At 37.9% G+C, this 26,495-nt stretch overlaps 1 protein-coding gene across 1 annotated transcript in view; it reads left to right on the forward strand.

Annotated features, from left to right (window-relative positions):
• Positions 1-26,495, forward strand: part of znf507 (zinc finger protein 507) — a 59,439-nt gene that overhangs the window by 29,504 nt on the left and 3,440 nt on the right. The window contains exons 4-6 of the mRNA XM_039763168.1: positions 16,929-17,040; positions 17,124-17,228; positions 25,598-25,732. Coding sequence (XP_039619102.1) covers positions 16,929-17,040; positions 17,124-17,228; positions 25,598-25,732 — 352 coding nt within the window. The remainder of the gene's footprint in view (positions 1-16,928; positions 17,041-17,123; positions 17,229-25,597; positions 25,733-26,495) is intronic.

Genomic DNA, 26,495 nt, shown 5'->3' on the forward strand with positions numbered 1-26,495 from the left:
TTTTAGCGCAACAAATTCACAAGCAAGATATGCATACGCAATCTCGTAATTACTAACACGAACGGAGATAAAATCATCGAACACAAAAATATAATGTACACTTTTAGAGACTACTATAAATCCCTATATACTACTGAGTTTAAAGAAGACAATATACAATCTAATGCATTTCTGGATAAATTACAGATACCACAAATTGACGCTATTAGTGTGGAGGAGCTCGATAAACCTCTGTCATTATCAGAATTACTGGATGCTATAAAGTCACTCCAAGGTGGAAAAGCAGCAGGCCCTGATGGCTACCCTGCAGAGTTTTACAAGAAATTCTCCGCTCAGCTAGCTCCCTCCTATTAGCAACATTTACAGAAGCCAGAGATAACCAATCTCTTCCACAAACCTTTCGCCAAGCACTAATCACTGTCTTTCCAAAACAAAATAAGGACTTATTACAATGTGCATCATACAGACCAATTTCACTTCTGAATAACGACGTTAAAATACTCTCTAAAATCATAGCTAGAAGGATGGAGAAAGTGCTCCCTCAGTAATATCACAAGACCAAACTGGATTTATTAGGGGCCGACACTTATCTTCAAATCTTCGACGCCTGTTTAATGTAATATACTCACCAACTAAATCAAACACCCCAGAAATATTATTATCATTGGATGCAGAAAAAGCATTCGACATGATTGAATGGAAATACCTTTTACTATTTTGGAGAAGTTTGGGTTTGGCCCAACATTTGTGCATGGATTAAATTACTGTATACTAACCCAGAAGCTTCAGTTTGCATCAATAACATTTGCTCAGACTACTTTAAACTAGAACGTGGCACAAGACAAGGATGCCCTTTGTCACCACTGCTGTTTGCAATTGCCATTGAACCACTGGCAATACATTGTCGAAATACTGATCAGATAAAGGGGATTAGCAGAGAAGGACTGGAACAGAAAATCTCATTATATGCAGATGACATGGTACTGTATATATCGGACCCAGAAAATTCTGTGCCTGCAGTCTTAGCAGCACTCACAGAATTTCAAAAGCTCTCTGGTCTCAGAATTAATCTGAATAAAAGTGTACTCTTTCCGTGAATTCGCAAGCATATAATATTAGATTAGACACCCTTCCTTTTATCATTGCAGAACAGTTTAAATACCTCGGGGTAAACATCACAAGTAAACATAAAGCTCTTTATCAACAAAATTTCGCAGTCTGCATGGAAAAAATTAAACAAGACTTGCATAGATGGTCAACCCTTCATCTCACACTAGCTGGAAGAATTAACACTGTTAAGATGAATATTCTTCCTAAGCTCCTTTTTTTATTTCAAAACATACCAATATACATTAATAAATCGTTTTTAAGCAATTAGATTCAACAATAACCTCATTTATTTGGAATTCTAAACATCCACGCATCAAAAGAGCGACCCTACAAAGACAAAAGGCAGAAGGCGGCATGGCTCTACCTAACTTCCAGTTTTATTACTGGGCGCAAATATACAGTCGATAAGAACCTGGACACAAATAGAAGAACATACACAGGCATGGACCGCAATAGAAGTAAAATCCTGCAGTACTTCTTTGTATTCCTTGCTTTGTGCTCCAATAAACACACGCTATCGGCAATACACTAATAACCCAATTGTGCTCCACTCACTTAGAATCTGGAACCAATGTAGAAAGCATTTTAAGACGGAGAAGCTTCTTTCTGTGGCACCCTGCAAAAGAACCACCTCTTTCAACCCTCACAAACATATGCAGTTTTAATATCTGGAAAAATTTGGAATTAACTTGCTTAGAGATCTTTATATAGACAACGTCTTTGCATCCTATGAACAATTACATTCCAAATTTAACATTCCAGCTACAAATTTCTTTCACTATCTTCAAATCAGGAACTTTGTTAAACAGAACCTTCCAGATTTTCCTCATCTTGCACCCTCATCCACGCTGGAAAAATTATTGCTCAATTTCAAGGAGTTAGACTCCATCTCTACAATATATAAAATCCTTTTACAATCCCTTCCTTTCAAAGATCCAAGAGGACACTGGGAAAATGACCTCTCAATTAATATATCAGAAAAGGAGTGGAAAGTAGCAATGCAGAGAATTCACTCAAGCTCCATATGCAAAGCATACAATTATACAACTCAAAATTATATATCGAGCACATCTGTCTCACTAAAACTCTCAAAATGTTTCCAGGGCATGATCCAACCTGTGAACGCTGCAAAAGCCCCAGCCTCACTAGGTCACATGTTCTGGGCCTGCACCAAATTAACATTATTCTGGACAAAAATTTTAATTACCTCTCAGACAGTCTTGGACTCACAATCCCTCCTAACCCATTAACAGCTGTGTTTGGGGTTCTTCCAGAGGGTCTTAAAGTGGAGAAAGACAAACAAATTGTGATTGCATTCACTACACTGTTGGCACGCAGACTTATTCTGATAAACTGGAAGAACCCAAACTCTCCTCTTTAAGTCAGTGGGAAACTGATGTGTTATATTATTTAAAATTGGAAAAATCAAATACTCAGTTAGAGGATCTGTGCAGACTTTTTCAAAACATGGCAGGATCTAATCAGTAATATTTTGAAATGTTTATAAAGCACAGAGAATTTGTTGATTTAGGTATTTTTAAAAGCCTTAAATTTTACACCGTTTGGCTTGCTCTCTCTCTCAAGGGTGGGGATCGATCTGTTCTTAGCATAATTTTTTTTTTGTAAAACTTGATTGCTATGTATTGATTGTAATAAAATTAATAAAAAAAAAAAAAAAAAAAAACAAGGTTTCCTTTAAGCATTCGGTTTCATGGTATAATTCAGAATTAAGTTCTATGAAAGCAGCTGGCCAACCCCTTGAGAGATTGTCATGCGAAACAGGCCTTACTATACATACCCAAACTTTCCCTGAACACCAAAGGGCTTAAAGGGATGCACTGCCTGCTGCTAAGAACACACAGTATGGAAGAATAATAGAAAGTGGCCATGATAACCCAAGGGTTTTGTTCTCCGTAGTTAATAAACTACTTCAACCTTCATCTAGCCCAATTACCTCTTATTCTAAAACCTGTGAAAAATTCCTCCTTTTTCCATATTAAAATTAAAAATCTAAGTAATTTAACGTATATAATGGATGATGAATTTCTTGCCCTGTCTTCCCACTGCATGCAGCGCCTGTCCTAAATTTTCACCAGTCACATCTGCATTTGTTAATGACCTGCTTTGTAAGATGAGGCCGACTACTTGTGTACTGGATTCCATCCCCATCATACTTCTTAAATCCTGCCTTTATGCCATAATCCTGTTACAACAATAAATAAATACATCCCTTGACTAGCTTTGTACCAGTCACTTTTTAAAATCGCTTCTGTAACTCTAATGTTAAAGTCTGGTCTTGATGTTGACAATCTTAACAATTTTTGGCCTATCTCTCACTTGCACTTTCTGTCAAAAGTTCTTGAGTGTATTGTAGCCTCCCAACTCTCCAATTACTTCTACTGATGGAACCCTTTCTGTCTGGTTTCAGGATGCAGCACAGCTGTGAAACTGCTCTGTTTCGGGTACCTAATGATCTCTTATGGCAGCAGGCTCTGGACAAATGAGTATATTAATTCTGCTAGACCTCTGTGCCGTAATTGATATGATCAGACATGACACTTTACTATCCAGAATGGAAAACATTCTGGGTATCTCTGGCGCTACCCTTCAGTGGTTTAAGTCCTATCTGACTGACGGGCAAGAGTTTGTTAGTCTTGGCTACAGCAGATCCAGCTCCGCATCGGTCACACAAGCAGCCCCTCAAGGCTCTGTCCTTGGCCCTCTCCTCTTCTGTATTTGTGTGCTTCCCCTTGGCCATTTTATTCGTAGCTTTGGACAGGGTTGTTTTTTTGCAGATGATGCTCAACTCTATTTCAGTGTTAAAAGCAGTGAAAAGTCAAGCAAAATGACACCTTTTATTAACTAACTAAAAAGATTACAATATGCAAGCTTTCGATGCAACTCAGGCCCCTTCTTAAGGCAAGACCTTTCAGTACATTCATAATGGCTAACACGGTACAACACCCTAGTACTACATGTTAAAAGCAGAACTTCATCAGAGCTTTCTTAGCTCACACCTTGCCTCAATGAAACTGAAATGTTGATGGAGCATAACTCTTTAAAAATAAATTGCAACAAAACTGAACTCCTGCAAATTGGCTCTAAAGCACAACTTAAAGTGAGCTCCTTTTCAATCATACTTGGCAGTGATCTCATCAGACTTTCATCTAAAGCAAGGAAACTTGGTGTCATTTTTAATTCCTCTTTCTTATTCCATCCACATAAACAACATTAAGAAACGTTCTTACTTTCACCTTTTTAACATATCCTGTGTTTGCTCATTCCTCTCCTTTTGTAATACTGAGAAACTTGTCCGTGCTTTTATCACATCCCCCATCGATTATTGTAACTCCCTACTGGCAGGTACCACTTCTAATCTTGTACCACAGCTCATGTTAATTCAAAACTCTGCTGCAAGAGTCCTTACATGAACGAGCAACAGTGAACACATAATACCCATCCTACTTTGTCTTCACTGGCTTCCTGTGTCTTACAGGATTGAATTTAAAATTCTAATAATAACATACAAAGCTTTAAATGGCCTTATACCAGAGCACATCAGTGACCTTCTCTATCACTATGCTCCTGTTTGTCAACTAAGGTCCTCTGATTTTGGCAATCTTGTTGTGTCTCGCACGAACCTGCATTCTGTGGGTAACAGGACTTTCAGCTGTATAGCACCCAGACCTCATGAAATTAATTAGATCATCTGACTCAATCCATTCTTTTAAAACCTACTGAAGACTCAGCTGTTCAGGAAGGTTTTTACCTTACCCTAACATTCTGCCCCTTCATTCAGTTTACCTATCTGTCCAAGATGCTCCAGATAATTAGAGTGTGTGTTATATCACAAATTGTTAGTTGCTCAGGCTTTCTTTTAGTATTGCATTTATTATTTTACTCCTTTCCCCCCTTATTCTTTATTCTATTTATTGCTTTGTATGTCCTGTTCTTATCTGTTCTTGTGTTCTAGGCAGAAAATATTTGTATCCAATGTTACATATACCCTGCTGTTCTTTCTGTGACTCTGTGAAGTGCCATGAGCATGGGAAAGGCACTATATAAATGAAAACTATTATTAGATTGTAGCATAAAGAGCACAGACAGGATTGCAGGAAGGAATGCATGCCATGGACATTTAAAACGAAAAGATATATATCAGAGGTTGCTTTTTCATTTGTGTTTTTGTGGTGGAGGGTACATTGGAGTCCTCCTAAGCAGCCTGGGAAAGGTTAGGGGTTGCACATTAGGTCTGTCAAATTATACAAAAACCAGTAACGGCACACTGCACAATAACGCACAGTGAATACACTTGACTTGAGCATTCATAGTTTTCATACTCTTTCTCGGTACGTTTAGCATTTGTTTGCTCAGAGTTTGGTGCACTTGCTGCTTCCTGAGCAGATCTTCTTTTCGCCACCCTAGCGGCCCGCGCCACTTTCGTTGGCGTCTTTTTGCATTAAAACTGATTAAGTCAATGTTTGTGTTGCAATTACTTAGTATGTTTTTTCCTTCATTTTTCACTTAAGCTGGCACTTAAGTGTTTAATCTGCCTCAAGAATGATTTGATATGAAGAGCTAGGGGAAGTGATGGCGAAGGTGGTAGGAATGAAAACGGCGCCTGTGCGCATGCGCCGCCCTACTGGCTGCTGAAGAGAGTTGATTCTACAATAAAATAAAAAGACAAATAAAAAACATCACCTTGAAAGCAGACAGTAGAGGTCACATAGTATATGTGTACCAAATTTCAGGTCAAATGGATTGCGAGCTACAGGTGATTTAAAATCCTGGACAGCGGACAGCCACGATAGCGTATTATATAAGAAGCTGAGTCTGAATACTCAGTATTCAAAAATGTTCTTATTTTCAATATATTCATTCATATATTGCTGAAAAGTTGTATGCGCTGCTTCTTCGTTTCTCCTTTGTTTGTACTTAACGTGCCTTTGTATGCTTCATCATTATTGACAATTTGAATTTCACAAGAGGAGTTACTGAATGGATCAAATCAAGTTCAGGTCAGGTTGGGGAACATGCACTGGTACAGTGTGTGGCTGCACCCATCACACAATGAAACATATCTAGATTACAGTTGGCAACTCACTAGGCAAACGTGGTCCAGTCCCACCCTCTGGAAATGACCATCTATCTGCTGCAGCCAGGTGTTACATGGGTGTCCTCTTGGCCTGGTCCATCTGCTTGGGTCCCCAAAAGTGAGGATCCTGAGAGCCAGATCACCCTCAGGGAAACTTGCCACATGGCCATAGTTTCGTAACTGACACACCCTCACAATGCAGGTAATGTGCCTCATTTGGAACTCTGAGCAACTGCTTGTTCAAACTAGCAATATCCAAGGATTTTCCAAAGAAACACAATACCAAAGGAGTCCAGTCTTCATCTCAGGTCAGTAGATAGCGTCCATGTCTCTCAACCATATAGCATATAACAAAACGGGAAGCACCAGGACTCTAAAGACTTGGACCTTCGTCCTCTTGCAAAGATATTGAAAGTGTAATATGCCCTTTTCCAGCAACCTCATGAACTCATAATGCTCTTGATGCAGGGCATTCGCAAGCCCAGACACTCAGACTCCTTACTCAGCCATTTGAGAGCCCTGATCAGACCCTCCATTGATTCTGTGACGATCACAGCATCATCGGCAAGTCGAGATCAGTTGCTGGACCCCACAACCCTGTCAAACACCCAGTCAATGCAAACATTGAACAGAATTATGTATTTTAATTAGCTCAAGTATTTATTCCCAACAGTACATTTTATTTAGCAATCAGTTTCATTAGCAAACGTACAACCTTTAATACCCATTTCTTTAAGAGATTGTGTTAAGCCAGAAGCCTATAAAGCACATGTTGGTTGAGGTAGCCAAGTATACTTTCATAAAAACTTTCCATAAAAATGCACTTTTTAATGGTGATTTTAAAGCTGTTAAAATGATAGGAGAACCAGAAATATGTCAGTTATTTTCCCATTATGTTTTCATGAGAAAGGAAACCAGCTTTTATTCGCAATGATGAATGCAACAGCAAATCAGGGATTTCAGGGTTGAATGATATAGAAATCAGGAGCAAAATTATATTTTTAGGCCACTGTAGAAGTGTTTAAGATATGTTAATGTATGTGCTATTAAACAAAGATGACTGTTGTGAAAGAAATATGTGCCTGTTTTATAATGAACAATATAAACAAACAATTAAAAATTGTAATAATGCTGATCATGGAAGTGATCTGCAAAACACATGCAAAATATAAGTATTGTAGCATAGCGTGTCTGGAGTAATATGATGCCACAGTTAGTACAGAATAAAGTAAAGGACTGTTCTTTTACAATCAAATGTCAGTGTTTGCCTTTGAATAAGCATTTTTTCCCTAATGATTCAACTTCTATTCAAATGGTGACATTTGATCTGACAGCCCTAGTTCAAATGTTCTTAATTTTCCACTCCCTAGAGCTTGTGAAACTGAGGATAAATGCAGAGAGTTGGCCATCAGTTAAATTGTTAAATTTTTTAAATGTTTTTCCTGTTTGTTTGATGGACTTGCTTGTGTCCCCCATCCCCCTCAGTTTTATCTTTAATTTTGATATATTTGTTTTTGTTATCACCTGTTTTATAATGAAGAACCTTTTTTAAAAAAAACTGCATTCTGTCTTTGTTTCTCTCACTCACCCTGATTTATCCTTGGTATGACTGCTAGATGCCCCATGGTTAGATCTCTGTGAGGTATGAACGGGAAATCACACTATACCATAGGTATAAAAATTCCAGCAAGACTTAAGGGCATTTTTTTCAGTAACTCTTTTGTTATATTTAATAAGCATAATGAGTTACATAAGCAGTTGGAATACCTAGCAGTGACTTTTATGCAGACATATACAGTGAAATGGCTTTTGATTTGAATTGTAGTGAGCGTTTTATACCAATCATTGAAAACCCAAAAGGTGTTCTACAATACATGGCTGCCTCCGCATTCAGTCAAACATTCTACAATGTGACAAACTGTTTCTGAATAAAGGACGTACTTAGGTATGTGGTCTGTCTTGAAAGCACATTCGAAGGAAATACCTGCACTTCTCCACCATCCATACCTTGATTCAGGTTACAAAAACTTTGAGAAGTATAATAACAATTCTTGACCACAATGGGGGGAAAAAAGTAAGTTCCATTGATAGTAATCACTTTAAAGGAGAGAGATTATTTGATTGCAGAATTCGAGGGCCTGCTGTGAATAACATAAAAAGTAAATACAGTGGAACCTCGGTTCACGAACGTCCCGGTTCACGTAACAACTCGGTTCACGACCAAAAGATCGCCAAACTTTTGCCTCGGTTCACAACCACACACTCGGTATACGAACAAGCCAGGTTCCCTTGCCTGCCTGCAAGCTGAGCTGAAAGAGAGAGAGAGAGAGAGAGAGGCGAGCGAGCACGTGCCTGCTAGGGAGGTGGAGGAGGAGATTGCTTCATGTGTTTGCTGAACAAGCCAGTTTCCCTTGCGTCCTCAGTTGAGAGAGAGAGAAAGGCGGCGAGCGTGCCTGCTGGGAAGGGGGAGGAGGAGATTGCTGCACGTGTTTGCCTGCCTATCTGTAGGCTGTAGTGCAAGCGAAAACATCCCCCTCCCCCCACAGGCAGCCTGAGAGAGAAAGAGAGCTGCCATGCTTTTTCATTTAAGCAAAGCCGCTCCTTGTTCATTGTTTTCAATAAGACGTGCACTCTCTTTGTGCTCTACAGTATTTCGTGTGCTTTTGCAGTTAACTATGGCTTCTAAGCAAGTGGAGAGTTGTCAGAAGAAAGTTTTGAAGAAAATTGAAATCGAAGTAAAGAAAGAAATTACAAAAGGTGGAAAAAATGTTTACCAGTTTACTCATTTACCAATCGGAGAACCCTCGTGCTTTCAAGCAGCATAATGTAAACAAAGCCAGACTGCCAGTAATATGAAGGGTCACAAGAACGTTCTTTTTGGAATGGCTGCATGAGGCTTTCACTCCCACCAGCTAAACCGCTAAAAGCACCAGAAACCCAAGAAATCACAAGAGAGAAAACACCTGAAGGAAAACACTTCATGCCAGAACTCGTTTCATGCAAGGTTAGTTTTCTTGGTGGTTTTTGTATTACGGATTTTTCAAAAGTGATTTTTAGTTCATAATGCGATTTGTTGCAATGTTATTTTTCTCTTTTTCAAATGTTAAACTTTTTCCTTGTGCTTAAAACTCATGAAAGGTTTACAGATGGAGTTTCTCATAGCGATTAGGTGCGATGTTACATTTCTCTTTTCAAATGTTCGCTTTTTCCTTGTGCTTAAAACTCATTAAAATTGTTTACATGGAGGACTTCATCATGTGATTTGTTGCAATGTTACTTTTTGGTTGCTTGAGTTGGTTTTAAATGAAGTTGGTTGTGCGATGTTTTTTCTGCTGTGCTTAAAACTCATTTTAAAAACATTGTTTACAGCGATCAGGCTTTAGGTTTAATAAGCGTGATCTCCTGCAATCTCGCTTTCTTGTTTGCTTGTGAGTTGGTTTTTGCAAGCGCTTTGGAATTTTTTCTGCTGTGCTTAAAAGTCATTTTAAAAAAAATGCTGCGCGAGCACGTGCTACAGAGAGATTAGAGAGCCGGGCAGCTGACAGGGAAGGGATTGGGGGGACGATAGGTGTGTGTGTGTGTGTGTGTGTGTGTGTGTGTGTGTGTGTGTGTGTGTTTGTGCGCTCGCGCTACACAGAGAGAGATTCTGGCTTGGCGTGAGCCAGCTCCTGTAGCTGATCAGGGAGCCTGGGTGTTTTGTGTCAGTGTTATTCAATGTTTTTACATTAGTTTACTATTACACTGTGGATTCTATGGTGTAATTAACTATATTTGTGCTTAATCTGTACATATTTTTACATATTTACATACAGTTTGTACGGTCTGGAACGGATTAATTGTATTTACATACAATCCTATGGGGGAAACTGCTTCGGTTCACGACCAACTCGGTTTACGACCAAAGTTCTGGAACGAATTATGGTCGTGAACCGAGGTTCCACTGTATGTGATCTCCGTGATGGATGAAATTGAACAACAATTTCTAGCTGATTCCATGGATATTTTTTCACTTTCATTGTAACCAAATAAAACTGGCTGCTAAAAGTTAAAGTAAAAATTTCAGCTTTTACGGTAAAGAGAACATTGAAAACCCATTGAAACACTTTCCTTCAAATGTGAGTGCAGAAGAAGTTACTGTAGGTCAGAATTGTCTCACTGAAGCATATCATGGTCTTCAGTGATTTATATGCTTAATTTGCATTGCAGCAATTTTCCAGGGTTGTAATGAGTGAGCATTATTGTTTATGGAAAAGGTCCATCAATTTGCCATGATCATACCACTTTCAAGAATCTCTTGTGAATATTGATTCAGTACACGAAAAAGGGTCTAAACAAAAATTTGGACATTAATTGAATAATGGCAAACCTAACAAATGTGATGCTGATCTCGGGGCTTGGGCCATACTTTAAAAAAGAAAACATCAATGTAGAGCAGTGGTTCTCAACCTGTGACTATAGGATTTTTGATTCAACCAGTTTCTCAGTCAGTTATTGTTACCTTTAACTGATGTAATTATTTACAGTGGTGCTTGAATGTTGGTGAACCCTTCAGATTTTTCCATATTCTTTCATAAATGAGACCTAGAACATTGTCAGATTTATACACTTGTCCTAATAGTAGGGAAAAGAATGCAATTGAACAAATGAGACAAAAATATCATATTGGGTCATTTTTATTTGAGGAAAATGATCCAATGTAACAAATCTGTGAATGGCAAAAGTGTGACCCCTTTTTTTTTTGCAGCAGCAGTAACTGCAACTAAACATTTCCAGTAGGTCTTGATCAGTCCTGTACATCGGCTTGGAATTTTTGCCCATTCCTTCAGTCAGAATTGCCTCAACTCAGATTTTGCTACATTTTCTCAAACTGCACACTTCAGGTCCTTCCACAACATTTCTATTGGGTTAACGTCAGGACTTTGACTTGGCCATTCTAAAACCTTAATTTTACTCTTTTTAAATCTTTGGTAGTACGACGTGTGCTTGGGGTCGTTGTCTTGCTGCATGACTCCGTTTTTCGTGTGGTGTTGTCCACGGACAGATGTCCCTACACTTTTTCCTTTAGAATTCACTGGTATATTTCAGAATTCATTATCCTGTCCGCAGTGGCAAACTGCCTTGGCCCAGACACAGCAAAACTGGCCCAAAGCATGATAGTACCACCACCATATTTCACAGATGGGATGAGGTTCTCATGCTGGAATGCAGTGTCTTTTTCCAAACGTAACGCTTCTCATTTGAACTAAAAATAAAATTTTGGTCTTGTCCGTCCATAACATTACTCCAGTAGCTTTCAGGCTTGTCCACATGCTCTTCAGCAAACTGTAGACGAGAAGTGTTCCTTTGTTCAGTGTTCTTCTGATGGTGGACACATAAACGTTAACCAGTGTGAAAGAGGATTTTGGTTGCTTAGATGTTACCCTTGGTTCTTTTCTGACCTCTCAGACAATGGCACACCTTGCCCTTGGAGAGATCTTTGTTGGTTATCCACTTCTGTGGTGAGTGACAATAGTCTTAAAACTTCCTCTCGATTTGTACACACTGTCTAACTGTGAATTGGTGAAGTCCGAACTCTTTTAGAGATGGTTTTGTAGCCTTTCCCAGCATGCTGAGCATCAACAATTCTTTTTCTGAGGTCCTGATATTTTTGTCTCATTTGTTTACCTGGATTCTTCAGATTTTCACACATGCACTAAAACAGATATGATGTGTTTAAGTCATGTTTATGTAGAAATATAAAACATTCTTAAGGGTTCACTAACTTTCAAGCACCACTGTGGCTGTCCCATTTTTTTTCTTTATTTTTTTTGCATTTAGACTTTTGTTTGTTTTTTTTACTTTTTCTGTGGTGTTTTTTTTCTTTATTGTACCAGAGTACCAAAAAGTAATGCTGAGCAGAGCAGACACCAACACAAATGACTGTGAATGGAGCAGCTGCTTCATTGTTATCCACTTGTGCGTATTAGTAAATTATTGTCTAAATAAACAGAATAGTAAAATGTACAAATATTTAAAGGAAAAAGAATAATTCTTCTCCATTTAACACACAGATTGCTTGTTAATGCTTCTTTCAGTATAAATACAGAATAACTAGTTTCAGTTTTCTGATGGTAATACAAATAATAGTAACTGGGAAACAATGGCTTGCTTAAGTGAAGTAGAAATCCATTTAAGAGAAGAAATGGCCAGGAGCATGATTCTGAAACCAGAGGGAACCTGGATGACTGAATGTGGGGAACCAATGGTCTACACTACTTTTTTCCATTTTTAAGCTTCCCTACCTGCATAAACACTAAAGTCTCTTCCATGGTACCAGTATTGCAAAGTGCTGAGGTAGACACAATAAAGTGTTGAGTGAATTCCTTAAAATCCAGAATCCATAATTATTATACTTGATTCATGTGTCATATGTTTTGTTTATTGTAAATGTCATCAGACTTTTTGAGTAGTGTAGCATACTTATGGAGCGTTGCATGCTTAAACCTAAACATATCACAACAAATATGCTGTATCTGGTCTCTTATCCACAATCACTGACAATTGCTTTCATATATCTGATTTAACATTTAATTTTAGTGGTGTTAAAATCACGGTTACAAAGAGATTTTTTTCCCATTGTTTGCACTGTTGTTCAGTCTTCGTTCTCTTTGGATGAAGTGTTGGAATAGTCCATTTAAATTTGTGAGCTTTACTTTAATCCAACAACTTTTGTTTTTAAATATCCGGGGGTGGGAATGGGACTTGAATTAATTTTAAACCATACTTTTATTTCTGATTCCTATATGCCCTGTGCTACAAAAAACCAGATATCTACTTCAGGCCATGTGCCAATACAGCCAGAGCTTCTTGACAAAAATTTTAGTGAAATAAAGCTGCAGCCAGGTATGTGAAAAGATGATGCATCATATAGTCATGTTGACTAACTAGCTATATAATGTAGTACATATTTTGATAAAGGCATCTTATAGATGTGTTTCCCCAGACTGCATTTAAGTTATTTACAGTGAACATTAGATTCAGTACTGCTGTGGTTAAATATGTAAGTATGTAAATATCACTTTTGTATTTGATTTTGTTTGTTTATTTGTGTGTTAATAGGTTTTATTTTAAAGTACAATACAAGCCTTGGTGGATAATTTTGATTGTGTCTTTATCTTGCCCTGTATTTTAATTGAAAAATAATCAGTCTGTTGTAGATTACATAAATCCTAATTTACTGTATTGCAATAATTTCTATAACCCTAAACATCTGTCTCATGTTAACTGTTTATGGCTACAGTATGTGGTCCACACCAATGAAAAATCCTCAAATTGTCCTTGAACAGAGTGACTGTTCTGGGACAAGGGTGCACACGTTTCCCTGCTCAGCACAAGTGGCAAAATGGTGTCCTGGAGAATCCCAAGAACTGTACACAGACTTGGATTTCTAGTCGAAAACCTGTAAATAAAAATATATAGGGTGCGCTAAAATGAAGTACCACATTTCTCAAAGTTGTTGCGTGAGGTAGAGGCAGCCAGTTGGGTTGGGGGTCTTTTGATAGGCGATCCCTTGTAGTTTTAAGTCGGCAACATGCCTTGGTTTGGTGAGTACCATGCTTTTGCTGTCAACGCGTTCTCCAAAAACAACAAATTCATCATCACTATGCAATGTGCCTTCCAAACATAATTCAGCATTCCTCCTAAGGGTGACGTCCAAAATCAGAAAATTCTTCAGTGGGTGGCTAAATTTAGACAGATGGGTATAACATTGAACAGAAATTCTCAAGGCCGACTTCGGACAAACTCCTGAAATGATTCATGCTCTGAGGGCATCAATTTTGTGCGCAAACATGCTTATGCCTTAGGCAGTTTCAACACGTCTTTAAGGAGGATTTGGCATGAGAACCTTAATTTCCCTCGATACAGAATGATGGTAGTGCAGGAACTCGCTGAGAGAGACTGGGAGAGCAATAGAGTTGTGCGTGAGCATTCTGCATCACTTTTCGAGATGTTATAGTCATGTGCAGCACCAAGGCACATTTCTATTTGAATGGCTGCGTAAATAAGCAAAACGTTCGTCATTGGGCTGAAAATAACTCTTGTGAACTTTATCGGAGACCCTGCACATTGAGCTTGTTACAGTTTTTTGCGCTGTTCCAGCATTTGGCATTGTAGGGCCTTATTTTTTTGAGCGGGGAGAGCAATGGTCACCATCACTTCAGACCGTTGCATCAAAATGCTAGAGAACTTTTTGCGGTCCCAATAGGAAGTAATGGATGTGGTGGATGCCTGGTTTCAACAGGATGGAGCAGAAGCTTATACGGCGCAGAGATCCATGCAAGTTTTGTGGGAGATGTTTCTGGGGAAGTTCATCTCCCTGTGCAGCAATGTCAGTTCGCCTTCACGTTTTCCTGATCTATGTGCGATTTCTTCTTGTGGGGCTATCTCAAGTTTAAGGTATACACACATCAATCTCAAAACTTTGGAGCCCTCAAGGATGCTGGTCGCCCCAGTCGCTACTATTCCTCTTGAAATGGCCGAATGAGTCATGCGAGCATTCAGAAATTGTCTCAAAGAGTGTCGCTAATGATGGCCACATTGGGGGAAAAACTTTTTTTTACCCTTGTCGTAACAAAATGTATCTTTATAGCATTTTTGTACAATAAACATTTGAAATGTGGTACTTATTTTTGGCTCACCCTGTATATCCGTTTTTTCACTATATGAAGGTAATATGCTTTTCCTCTTTTATTGTTTCTTAAATTATTTTTTCATCCTACTTATCTATTAACACTAAAATTACCAGAGCCTACGAAAAACTCGTAGATCTGTCCCACCTTTAATCGCTTCTTAAAACCATTCTCACCTCTCCGCCAGCGTCTTTTGTAATCTAAATGTGCTGATAAAAGAAAATCTGCAAGTAGCCGGCTATTCCATCCCCCACCGACTTAGAACGTAAACAAACTTCTCCCAGCTCATGCCTTGATTGATTTATCTGGGAGTGAAGTGGAGTTTTAGAGTGGAAATAGATCATTATTTGGAATACACACATTTTATGTGTGTTCCGTTTCTACAATAATCCGTGTAAACACATTTTTAAAACAAACGTTTTTCATATTGTAGTAGTAAATGACAAAATGTAGGCGTAAACTATATAATGTATGAAGCCTGAAGTCCAAATATCAAAAAAACACTTTCACAAAAGGTACAAATATAACAGAACAAGTATGCTTTTATTCAAAAATATAAATGCAGAAAAAAAGCCGCCTTAGCATGCCACATTGACACGTACTTAACTATATCTGCCACGGTAGCATAATGGTATCAGCTGCTGGCTGGTGGTAATAAGGTTATGAGTACGATCCTGCACGACTCAGTTTTGAGAAGTAAACTGCTCTTTTACTATTTTAGAATAAAAACATACATTTGATTTCAGTGTGTAACAGCCAGTGTAATTTATGATATTAGGTTAGTTTTTTTTTTTTTTATTCACTTTTCATTCCCTGTCATGTTCAGGATCCTTCCCAAAACTCCCCACCCCCCCATCTGACGCTGCTGTTTTCGCATAAAAATGCACTATAGCTCTGCACAGTACTTGTGACTGCATTCTCGTACCAATGCTTGCAAAAAGAAGTGCCTGCGTGCACTTTTCGTGGCATTACACGTCTATTTTTTGAGCATGCCCGTGTCGCTCAAACACAGGAACATATGTTGGTGTACAAGTGCACTTTTATTATAGATTATAAGTGAAGAAAAAATAAAACAAGTTACAGTAGGCGGTTGATACGACAACTTGCATGGTGCAATGCTAAGAACTGCTGATTTCCGATCCGTGCTATATAAAATCATCTCATTCAAATATTAACAGTTCCAACACACCCTTCCTACATTTGCAACATGTGTACTTGTTGCAGTGTACGCATCGCTCTGTGCTATGGTTCCTATTACACTGAATGAGCACCTGACACTGTAGTTTCTTCCCTATATAAATAACATTCGAGCTATAGTGTGTCTTTATGTGAAAACAGCAGTGTCAGATGGGGAGGGGGGATCGTGAACGCGACTGAGAGAATGGAACTGAATTAAAAAAAAAAAAGCTAACCTTTACAATTATCATGCATTTACACTGGCTCTTACAGACTGACTGAAATCAAATGTATGTTTCACACATTTTATAGTTTAGGCCTACATTGAAAACATTTCTGTTTTAACATTGTGTTTACACAGATTACTGTAGAAACGGAACACACATGAAATGTGTGTGTTCCAAATAACAATCTATTTCCACTCTAAAACTCCACTTCACTCCCAGATAATTAATCGAGGAATGAGCGGGGAGAAGTTCGTGCACGTTCTAAGTCGGTGGGGGGATGGAATTGCCGGCTGCTTGCAGTTTGTTTTTATCGGCACATTTACAGGACAAAGGAGGCTGGCGGAGAGGTGAGAACGGTGTTAAGAAACGATTTAAGGTGGGACGGATCTACAAGTTTTTTCGTAGACCCTGGTAATTCTAGTGTTAAATGCACTGTAACATGTTTCTTTTCATACAGCTGTTGGTTGTTATAGCAATTGGCAAAAGGTCACCAAAATATAGACGTTTGGTCTGTGAGCCTTTTAATCTGTTTTGTGGTCAGAATAGTAGTCAAACCTAAAACTGAGTGATAATTATGGATATCAGATGATATGGAATGATATGTTAGCATTATTGACTGTTACTCAACCCTGCTTTTGTATTTTCTTTTAGAATTATGCAACACCCAGAAAGTATACAAATGTGACATTTGTGACTATACTAGCTCAACCTACGTTGGTGTTCGAAACCACAGAAGAATACACAGCTCTGATAAACCTTATAGGTATGTAAATACATATTTTACTAAAGTATTGCATTATATTTTAGAAAGAAAATTTAAAATTGTGTTTGTCATTTTTTTTATAGGTGCAGTAGTTGTGACTTTGCAACAACAAACATGAACAGTTTAAAAAGCCATATGAGGCGCCATCCTCAGGAGCTCCAGGCAGTGCAGCTAATAGAGCAATACAGGTTATTTAAATATTTTTATTGTCGCTTAATAAACAGGAGCCTTGTTTTAATGATTTGGAATTAAATTGTATATTTGCTCTTTATAGGGAAATCATAGACGATTGTACATCTTTGCATTCACATGCACAAACGTTTTAACTAGATGGATAAATCTTCCTCATTAGGCAAATCTGGATCTTTAATTCATGCAAGAAGAATTATGTAACCCTAAATTTAGGTGTACGTAACTGGAACAGTAGTTGTCATCACTGTTACTAGTGAGAAGCTCATCTAGTGTTCTTGAGGTAATGCTATTGTCATTAATGCCATCGTAATAAATAATTGCTATCATTCTCTTCATCTGATGCCACCTGTTTATCCTCCCACAAAACGTTTTCTCTGCCATCAAGATTTTTAGAAATAAAACATTTAAGGAAACCATATTGAGATATAGATGCATCTAATTCGTTCCAAGTTGCAAGTATCCATTTGTCCAGTTCAGGGAGAGTTGGTGTATTACCGTGGTATTGTCCTTGACTTACTTAAATTCATTACTGAATTGGTCTACTCTTTCACCTTAAGATTAAGCCACAGATATATAAATATGCACACACACACACACCCTAACCACAGAAGTGCTGTAAAAATTACACACCACTCCCTAGTACTTAGAGAGTTGTTTAACTCTGGTACGAACAACTTACAATGTCTTTAATATATCTCAGACCTAAATATTGCTTTTGCTCTCCAAGAGTATATTCAAACATATAAAGGTTCAGCATCCTTCGCTATAGTACTATTAACTGTTGGATAGAACTGTCATCCTCAGCCTGACAAACCTCGCAGTTCAGATCATGTGAAACTGATGTGAAACTTTTGTTCTGTATTCTCATTAGTTGTGTGTGTTGCTTAAAATTTTAAATTGAGTGGAGTATAAAATAATACTGTTTATGTTGTTGACCTCTGAAGACCCCATTAACAACATAAAATTTAGAACCACCAGAATGTTGCAGAGGTTAGGAAAAGCTTTAAAATGATGACTGGAGAAGGCTCATTAAAATGGTTTTGGTCCCTTAGTAACCTCATATAAAGAGCTTTGGATCGTTCTGGTTATAATAATTTTTAACTGTATTTTGTACATTTTGTTACAAGTGTTGTTATAAGGTAGTATGGAGGACTTGCTTCTAAACCTGTATATGTTTTGCAAATGACACTTTTACTACTCTAAACACATATTGAAAATATGGTCAGAGAATGTAGTACATATTGTCCTTAATTAAAAATGTTAGGTGCATATTGCACACAACCAATCAGTCCAAAAACAGTCCAAGTACAGTGGAACCTCGGTTCATGACCATAATTCGTTCCAAAACTCTGGTCGTAAACCGATTTAGTCGTGAACCGAAGTAATTTCCCCCATAGGATTGTATGTAAATACAATTAATCCGTTCCAGACCGTACGAACTGTTTGTAAATATATAAACTTAAAGATTTTTAAGCACAAATGTAGTTAACTAGCAAAATACCCGCGCTTCTAATTGCCCCCTTGTTAAAAAATAACCTAACTGTGATGTATCACACCTGAGTTCAATTTCCGTAGCCACCCCCAGGCCTGATTACTGCCACACCTGTTTCAATCAAGAAATCACTTAAATAGGAGCTGCCTGACACAGAGAAGTAGGCCAAAAACACCTCAAAAGCTAGACATCATGCCAAGATCCAAAGAAATTCAGGAACAAATGAGAACAGAAGTAATTGAGATCAATCAGTCTGGTAAAGGTTATAAAGCCATTTCTAAAGCTCTGGAACTCCAGCGAACCACAGTGAGAGCCATTATCCACAAATGGCAAAAACATGGAACAGTGGTGAACCTTCCCAGGAGTGGCTGGCCGACCAAAATTACCCCAAGAGCGCAGAGACGACTCATCCGAGAGGTCACAAAAGACCCCAGGACAACGTCTAAAGAACTGCAGGCCTCACTTGCCTCAATTAAGGTCAGTGTTCACGACTCCACCATAAGAAAGAGACTGGGCAAAAACGGCCTGCATGGCAGATTTCCAAGACGCAAACCACTGTTAAGCAAAAAGAACATTAGGGCTCATCTCAGTTTTGCTAAGAAACATCTCAATGATTGCCAAGACTTTTGGGAAAATACCTTGTGGACTGATGAGACAAAAGTTGAACTTTTTGGAAGGCAAATGTCCCGTTACATCTGACGTAAAAGGAACACAGCATTTCAGAAAAAGAACATCATACCAACAGTAAAATATGGTGGTGGTAGTGTGATGGTCTGGGGTTGTTTTGCTGCTTCAGGACCTGGAAGGCTTGCTGTGATAGATGGAACCATGAATTCTACTGTCTACCAAAAAATCCTGAAGGAGAATGTCCGGCCATCTGTTCGTCAGCTCAAGCTGAAACGATCTTGGGTGCTGCAACAGGACAATGACCCAAAACACACCAGCAAATCCACCTCTGAATGGCTGAAGAAAAACAAAATGAAGACTTTGGAGTGGCCTAGTCAAAGTCCTGACCTGAATCCAATTGAGATGCAATGGCATGACCTTAAAAAGGCGGTTCATGCTAGAAAAAGCTGAATTACAACAATTCTGCAAAGATGAGTGGGCCAAAATTCCTCCAGAGCACTGTAAAAGACTCATTGCACGTTATCGCAAACGCTTGATTGCAGTTATTAATGCTAAGGGTAGACCGACCAGTTATTAGGTTCAGGGGGCAATTACTTTTTCACACAGGGCCATGTAGGTTTGGATTTTTTTCTCCTAAATAATAAAAACTATCATTTCAAAACTGCATTTTGTGTTTACTTGTGTTATATTTGACTAATGGTTAAATGTGTTTGATGATCAGAAGCATTTTGTGTGACAAACATGCAAAAGAATAAGAAATCAGGAAAAGGGGCAAATAGTTTTTCACACCACTGTATATCTAAAATATAATATAGCAAAATACCCGCGGAGAAGTAGTGTGTTAAAGAAGTTACGAAAAAGAAAAGGGAACATTTTAAAAATAACATAACATGATTGTCAGTTTAATTGTTTTGTGACTGTTATAAGTGTTGCTGTCATCAAGGATTTGATTATCATTTCTTTCAATCAGGTTCGTATTTGGAGGATGTGTTGTGTTCAAGTTAGATTCCGTGTTTGTCAACCGTTGTAAAGATAACAGGTTTCATTCATCAGTGTTCACTACCCAAATCGGTACTCTTATCTGTGACATCACACACTGTATGCATGGGTTTGTTTTTTTTTTTTTTTACACTGTCTTCCTTTAGCTGGACATTGACTTTTTCCACAGTGTGCTTCATTTCCACAGTAGCTGCACTTAAGAATATGCTTGTATGCGTACTGCGTTCACAGTCAGTTCATGTGAGCCGATCGGAGCACATGCATCGTAGGTCGTTTGCATAAGCACAGTCCTTCACCCACGAATATTGACCTTGTATGGCCAGGCACTCAATTACGTGGGAAGCGTGATGACGCGGGATGCAACTCCGCCTCACACGGCGACCGACCTGCAGTCTATCGCCATATATATATATATATATAAAAAAAATAAAAAACCAGTCATGCTAAACGATGTTACAGGCAGCTTAATATTCTCCACGGCTTCTCCTGACCCTTTCACGTCTTCCACATATACTCGGGGTGAACCTGCTCTCATCTGTGAAAAGCACAGGACGCCAGTGGTGGACTTGCCAATTCTGGTATTCTATGGGAAATGCCAATTGAGCTCCCCGGTGCTGTGCAGTGAGCACAGGGCGCAGTAGACATTTGGGTCCTCGGGCAACCCTCATGAAGTCTGTTTCTGATTGTTTGGTCTGAGACATTCACACCAGTGGCCTACTGGAGGTCATTTTGTAGGGCTCTGGCAGTGCTCATCCTGTTCCTCCTTGCCCAAAGGAGCAGATACTGGTCCTGCTGATGGGTTATGGACCTTCTATGGCCCTCTCCAGCTCTTCTAGAGTAACTGCTTGTCTCCTAGAATCTCCTCCATGCCCTTGAGACTGTGCAGGGAGACACAGCAAACCTTCTGGCAATGACACATATTGATGTGCCATCCTGGAGAAGTTGGACTACCTGTGCAACCTCTGTAGGGTTCAGGTATCACCTCATGCTACCAGTAGTGACACTGACTGTAGCCAAATGCAAAACTAGTGAAGAAACAGTCAGAAAAGATGAGGAGGGAAAAATGTCAGTGGCCTCCACCTGTTAAACCATTCCTGTTTTGGGGGTCATCTCATTGTTGCCCCTCTAGTGCATCTGTTGTTAATTTCATTAACACCACAGCAGCTGAAACTGATTAAAAACCCCCTCTGCTACTTCACTGACCAGATTAATATCCCATAAGTTTCATTGACTTTATGCTATACTCTGATTAAAAAGTGTTCCTTTAATTCTTTTGAGCAGTATATATATATATATATATATATATATATATATATATATATATATATATATATATATATATATATATCTATGTATATATATGTATATATATGTATATATATATATATATATATATGTATATATATATATATATATATATACATATATATACATATCACACATATATATATATATACACATATATATATATATACACATATACACATATATATATAAACTGCTCAAAAAAATTAAAGGAACACTTTGAAAACACATCAGATCTCAATTGAAAAAAGAAATCCTCGTGGATATCTATACTGATATAGACTGGGTAATGTGTTAGGAACAAAAGGATGCCACATCGTTTGATGGAAATGAAAATGATCAACCTACAGAGCCCTGAATTCAAAGACTCCCCAAAAATCAGAGTGAAAACATTATGTGGCAGGCTAGTCCATTCTGCCAAAATTTCATTGCAGCAACTCAAAATTGTACGCAGCACTTTGTATGGCCCCTGTGTTCTTGTATACATGCCTGACAACATCGGTGCATGCTTCTAATGAGATGACAGATGGTGTTGTGGGGATCTCCTCCCAGATCTGGACCAGGGCGTCACTGAGCTCCTGGACAGTCTGAGGTGCAACCTGGTGGCATTGGATGGACCAAAACATAATGTCCCAGAGGTGTTCTATTGGATTTAGGTCAGGAAAGTGTGGTGGCCAGTCAATGGTATCAATTCCTTCATCCTCCAGGAACTGCCTGCATACTCTCACCACATGAGGCCAGGAATTGTCGTGTACCAGGAGCCTCTGTACCAGCATAGGGTCTGACAATGGGTCCAAGGATTTTATCCTGATACCTGATGGCAGCCAAGGTGCCTTTGTCAAGCCTGTAGCGGTCTGTGTGACCCTCCATGGATATGCCTCCCCAGACAATCATTAACCCACCACCAAACTGCTCATGCTGAATGATGTTATAGGCAGCATAATGTTCTCCATGGCTTCTCCAGACCCTTTCACTTCTGTCACGTGCTCAGGGTGAACCTGCTCTCATCTGTAAAGCACAGGGCACCAGTGGTGCATCTGCCAATTCTGGTATTCTATGGCGAATGCCAATCGAGCTGCATGCTGCTGGGCAGTGAGCTCAGGGCCCATTAGAGGACATGGGGCCCTTGGGTCACCCTCATGAAGTCTTTCTGGTTGTTTGGTCAGAGACATTCACACCAGTGGCCTGCTGGAGGTCATTTTGTAGGGCTCTGGCAGTGCTCATCCTGTTCCTCCTTGCCCAAAGGAGCAGATACTGGTCCTGCTGATGGGTTATGGACCTTCTATGGCCCTCTCCAGCTCTCCTAGAGTAACTGCTTGTCTCCTAGAATCTCCTCCATGCCCTTGAGACTGTGCAGGGAGACACAGCAAACCTTCTGGCAATGACACATATTGATGTGCCATCCTGGAGAAGTTGGACTACCTGTGCAACCTCTGTAGGGTCCAGGTATCGCCTCATGCTACCAGTAGTGACACTGACTGTAGCCAAATGTGAAACTAGTGAAGAAACAGTCAGAAAAGATGAGGAGGGAAAAATTTCAGTGGCCTCCACCTGTTAAACCATTCCTGTTTTGGGGGTCATCTCATTGTTGCCCCTCTAGTGCATCTGTTGTTAATTTCATTAACACCACAGCAGCTGAAACTGATTAACAACCCCCTCTGCACTTAACTGACCAGATTAATATCCCATAAGTTTCATTGACTTTATGCTATACTCTGATTAAAAAGTGTTCCTTTAATTCTTTTGAGCAGTATATATACACATATACACATATATATATATATATACACATATATATATATATATATATATACACATATATATATATATATATATATATATATATATATATATATATATATATATATATACATATATATATATATATATATATATATATATATATATATATATATATATATATATATATATATATGTATATATATGTATATATATGTATATATATGTATATATGTGTATATGTATATATATATATGTGTATATGTATATATATATATATATATATATATGTATATATATATGTATGTATGTATATGTATGTGTGTATATATATATATGTGTGTGTGTGTATGTATATATGTTATTAATTTGGGCCTTATTTAGGGAACATAGCTAATGACAGTATATTCCAAATGTGCTTTGATTTTTATTTTTTTGTTGTTTTAATGTATAGTGGTGGGTGTATCTATCCTATAATACTTTAATTCCCCCTTTAGAAATGTAAATATTATATGGTATAATTATAATAATGTTTAATTGTATTTTTTTATTTACTATTTTTTATCTTTGTAATTTTTTAGATTGCATATAAAGGCCATACGTGGTCTCCCCACAGCAGGGGTGTTGAACTCAAGTCCTGGAGTGGCTGCAGGGTTTTCATTCTAACCATATTCTTCATTAGTGACCAGTTTTTGCTGCTAATTGACTTCTTTTGCCTTTGTTTTAATTAACTAGATGCAGACCCCTAAGTTCTTTATTTTTCCTTAATGAAGAGCCAAACAATAATGAGACACAAAACAAGCTGCCACATCACCAGCTAACCACATTATCTGAACATAAAGAAAGGTGAGGGCCTCAGTAAGGTTGATCTCTCAGGTCACCAAAACATCTTGATGGTGTTCTTAGGAAAAAAGAAAATCAACAGTTTTGGAAATGTCTACTGTGGCAGAATGAGAGCAGTAACAAGCCGTGGAATTGAGTAATTGGTTTATTTAACAGCAAGAATTGACTTCTCATTAAGGAACTGGTTGGAGTGAAATTGGCAGGAGTTTGAAGCCCCAGTTTAGCCTGTCATCTGTTGGCTCGTTTCACATCTCATTTCTGTTTGGCTGCCATTTAATGAAGAAAAGAATCAATTCTGATCACTGAATCCTTAAAAACAGGGCTATTAAAATGAAGGGAAAACAAGTTAATTAGTAATAAAAACTGGTCACTGATTAGGGAAAGGGTTAGAATGAAAACCTCCAGCCACTGTGGCCCTCCAGGCCCGGAGTTTGACACCTGTGCATCAGAGCATTGCCGTTTAACTTTTTGTGTATTTTGTTTATTAGGAAATGATGGTGGAGAGTGTGTTGAGCAGTTTAAGGACATTTATATTACAGCTGTACACAATTAGAATTCTGCCCAAGGATATGTGGAAATTTAGTATTTAGTGAAGGTTGCTCTTTTAAATTAAAGTAATTCTATGAAATTTGTCAGTAATTAAGTATAATACACTTGTTGCACCATAGAGCACTGCTTTACTCTAAGGCAGCCCATGCAATGCATTTTATTTTGAGGTGGTTGCTTACATCACACATCTGATCTCTTTAACTCAAACATTACAATAATGGATAAGCTATAATTTATACACAGGATTATGTGAGGGTCACTTTGTTATTAAACAGCCGAATACCAGAATTTTCTATCTTTAAATGATGTCTTTTAGAAAATCATTTATGTGTAAAGTATTAGACGAATTACATTTCCTGCATCCTCTTCCATTCATGTTTTGTTTATTTATTTGTACACCAGTAAAATGTTTTTTCTCAAAGTTCATACCTGAGGAATTTCATCTTCTATACCAGATTAGTTGGTATATCTCCCACTACTAAGCTGATATTTTTGCAGTATATGACTCCACTGTCAAATAACATTAGAAAGACTTTAAATACAATTAATGTATAAATAAATTAATATTGCAAACATTACCAAATAGTAACTTTCCTAGAATATGTATATTTAGAATGGTCTTTTTTTCCCCCCTGCCATCTAGAAGTACTCTCTTGTGGTGCTGGCCTTTTTTAAAAATTTCTTTATATTTAGAAAGTTATTTACTATTTTGTCTGTTCTGAGTCTCTTTTTTTTTTAATTTATGTATTTAATTAGCAAATATTAAAAATGTTTGTTTGTTTTTTAAATTGACTTACTGTGTTGTTACAGATGCTCACTTTGTGGTTATGTTTGTAGTCATCCTCCATCTTTAAAGTCTCATATGTGGAAACATGCTGGTGATCAAAATTATAATTATGAGCAAGTCAACAGAGCCATTAATGATGCTATTTCACAGAGCAGTAGGTAAGGTTTTTTTTTCTCAAATCCTTTTTGAATGTGCATTGTTCATCTGGAAGTACGTTTCTCTATTGTACAGTATATAGTAGAACCCTGATTACCTAAGGTGAAAGATTACGGATATAAGAGTTTGCCAATGTATGTGAATCAGTATTACTTTTAAGCCTGTTTTCATACCTTTTTAAACTTTGTTCCCTACTTCTTTGCTGTAGTGTGCCAGTTGGTACAGTCAAAAAGTATGGTATTTATGTGCTTGGTTAAGTATTCATGGCAAAAGCTTTTATGAATTATAAGAAATGTAGTGTAATACACTTATAGATTTGCCTCAGGCAATGTGGAACCTTGATTAATATGGTTTCTACTTTATATGTATATTATGGAGAGATTTCGCTTTCTCTTGCTGGAACTTTGAATTTTGCATATAGGTAATATAGCTTGTTTTTGTTGCCTGGCCTCAGATTAAAACTGTTGAGAGTCCATAATTCGAAAGACCTGGGATCAGAAATTTTGGATATTTTCAGAATGTTTAAATATTCATAATGAGATATCTTTGAGACACCATTGATCAAGTAGGGAAATGAAGTCAAACCCTCTAAATAAGTTGAGTGAAATAATCGCTGAGCCATTGTGTGATGACATGACAAACATAATTATACCTTAAAAGTGATTAAGTTAATGTATAGATGCATTTTATTTTTATTTTAAGAGGGTCAATGCTGTGAATTTGTACTGAAGAACTTTTCTGGTTTTTCTTCAGTTTATATTGGCT

The sequence above is a fragment of the Polypterus senegalus genome, chromosome 9 (genome assembly GCF_016835505.1).
Source record: "Polypterus senegalus isolate Bchr_013 chromosome 9, ASM1683550v1, whole genome shotgun sequence".
Taxonomy (NCBI): domain Eukaryota; kingdom Metazoa; phylum Chordata; class Cladistia; order Polypteriformes; family Polypteridae; genus Polypterus; species Polypterus senegalus.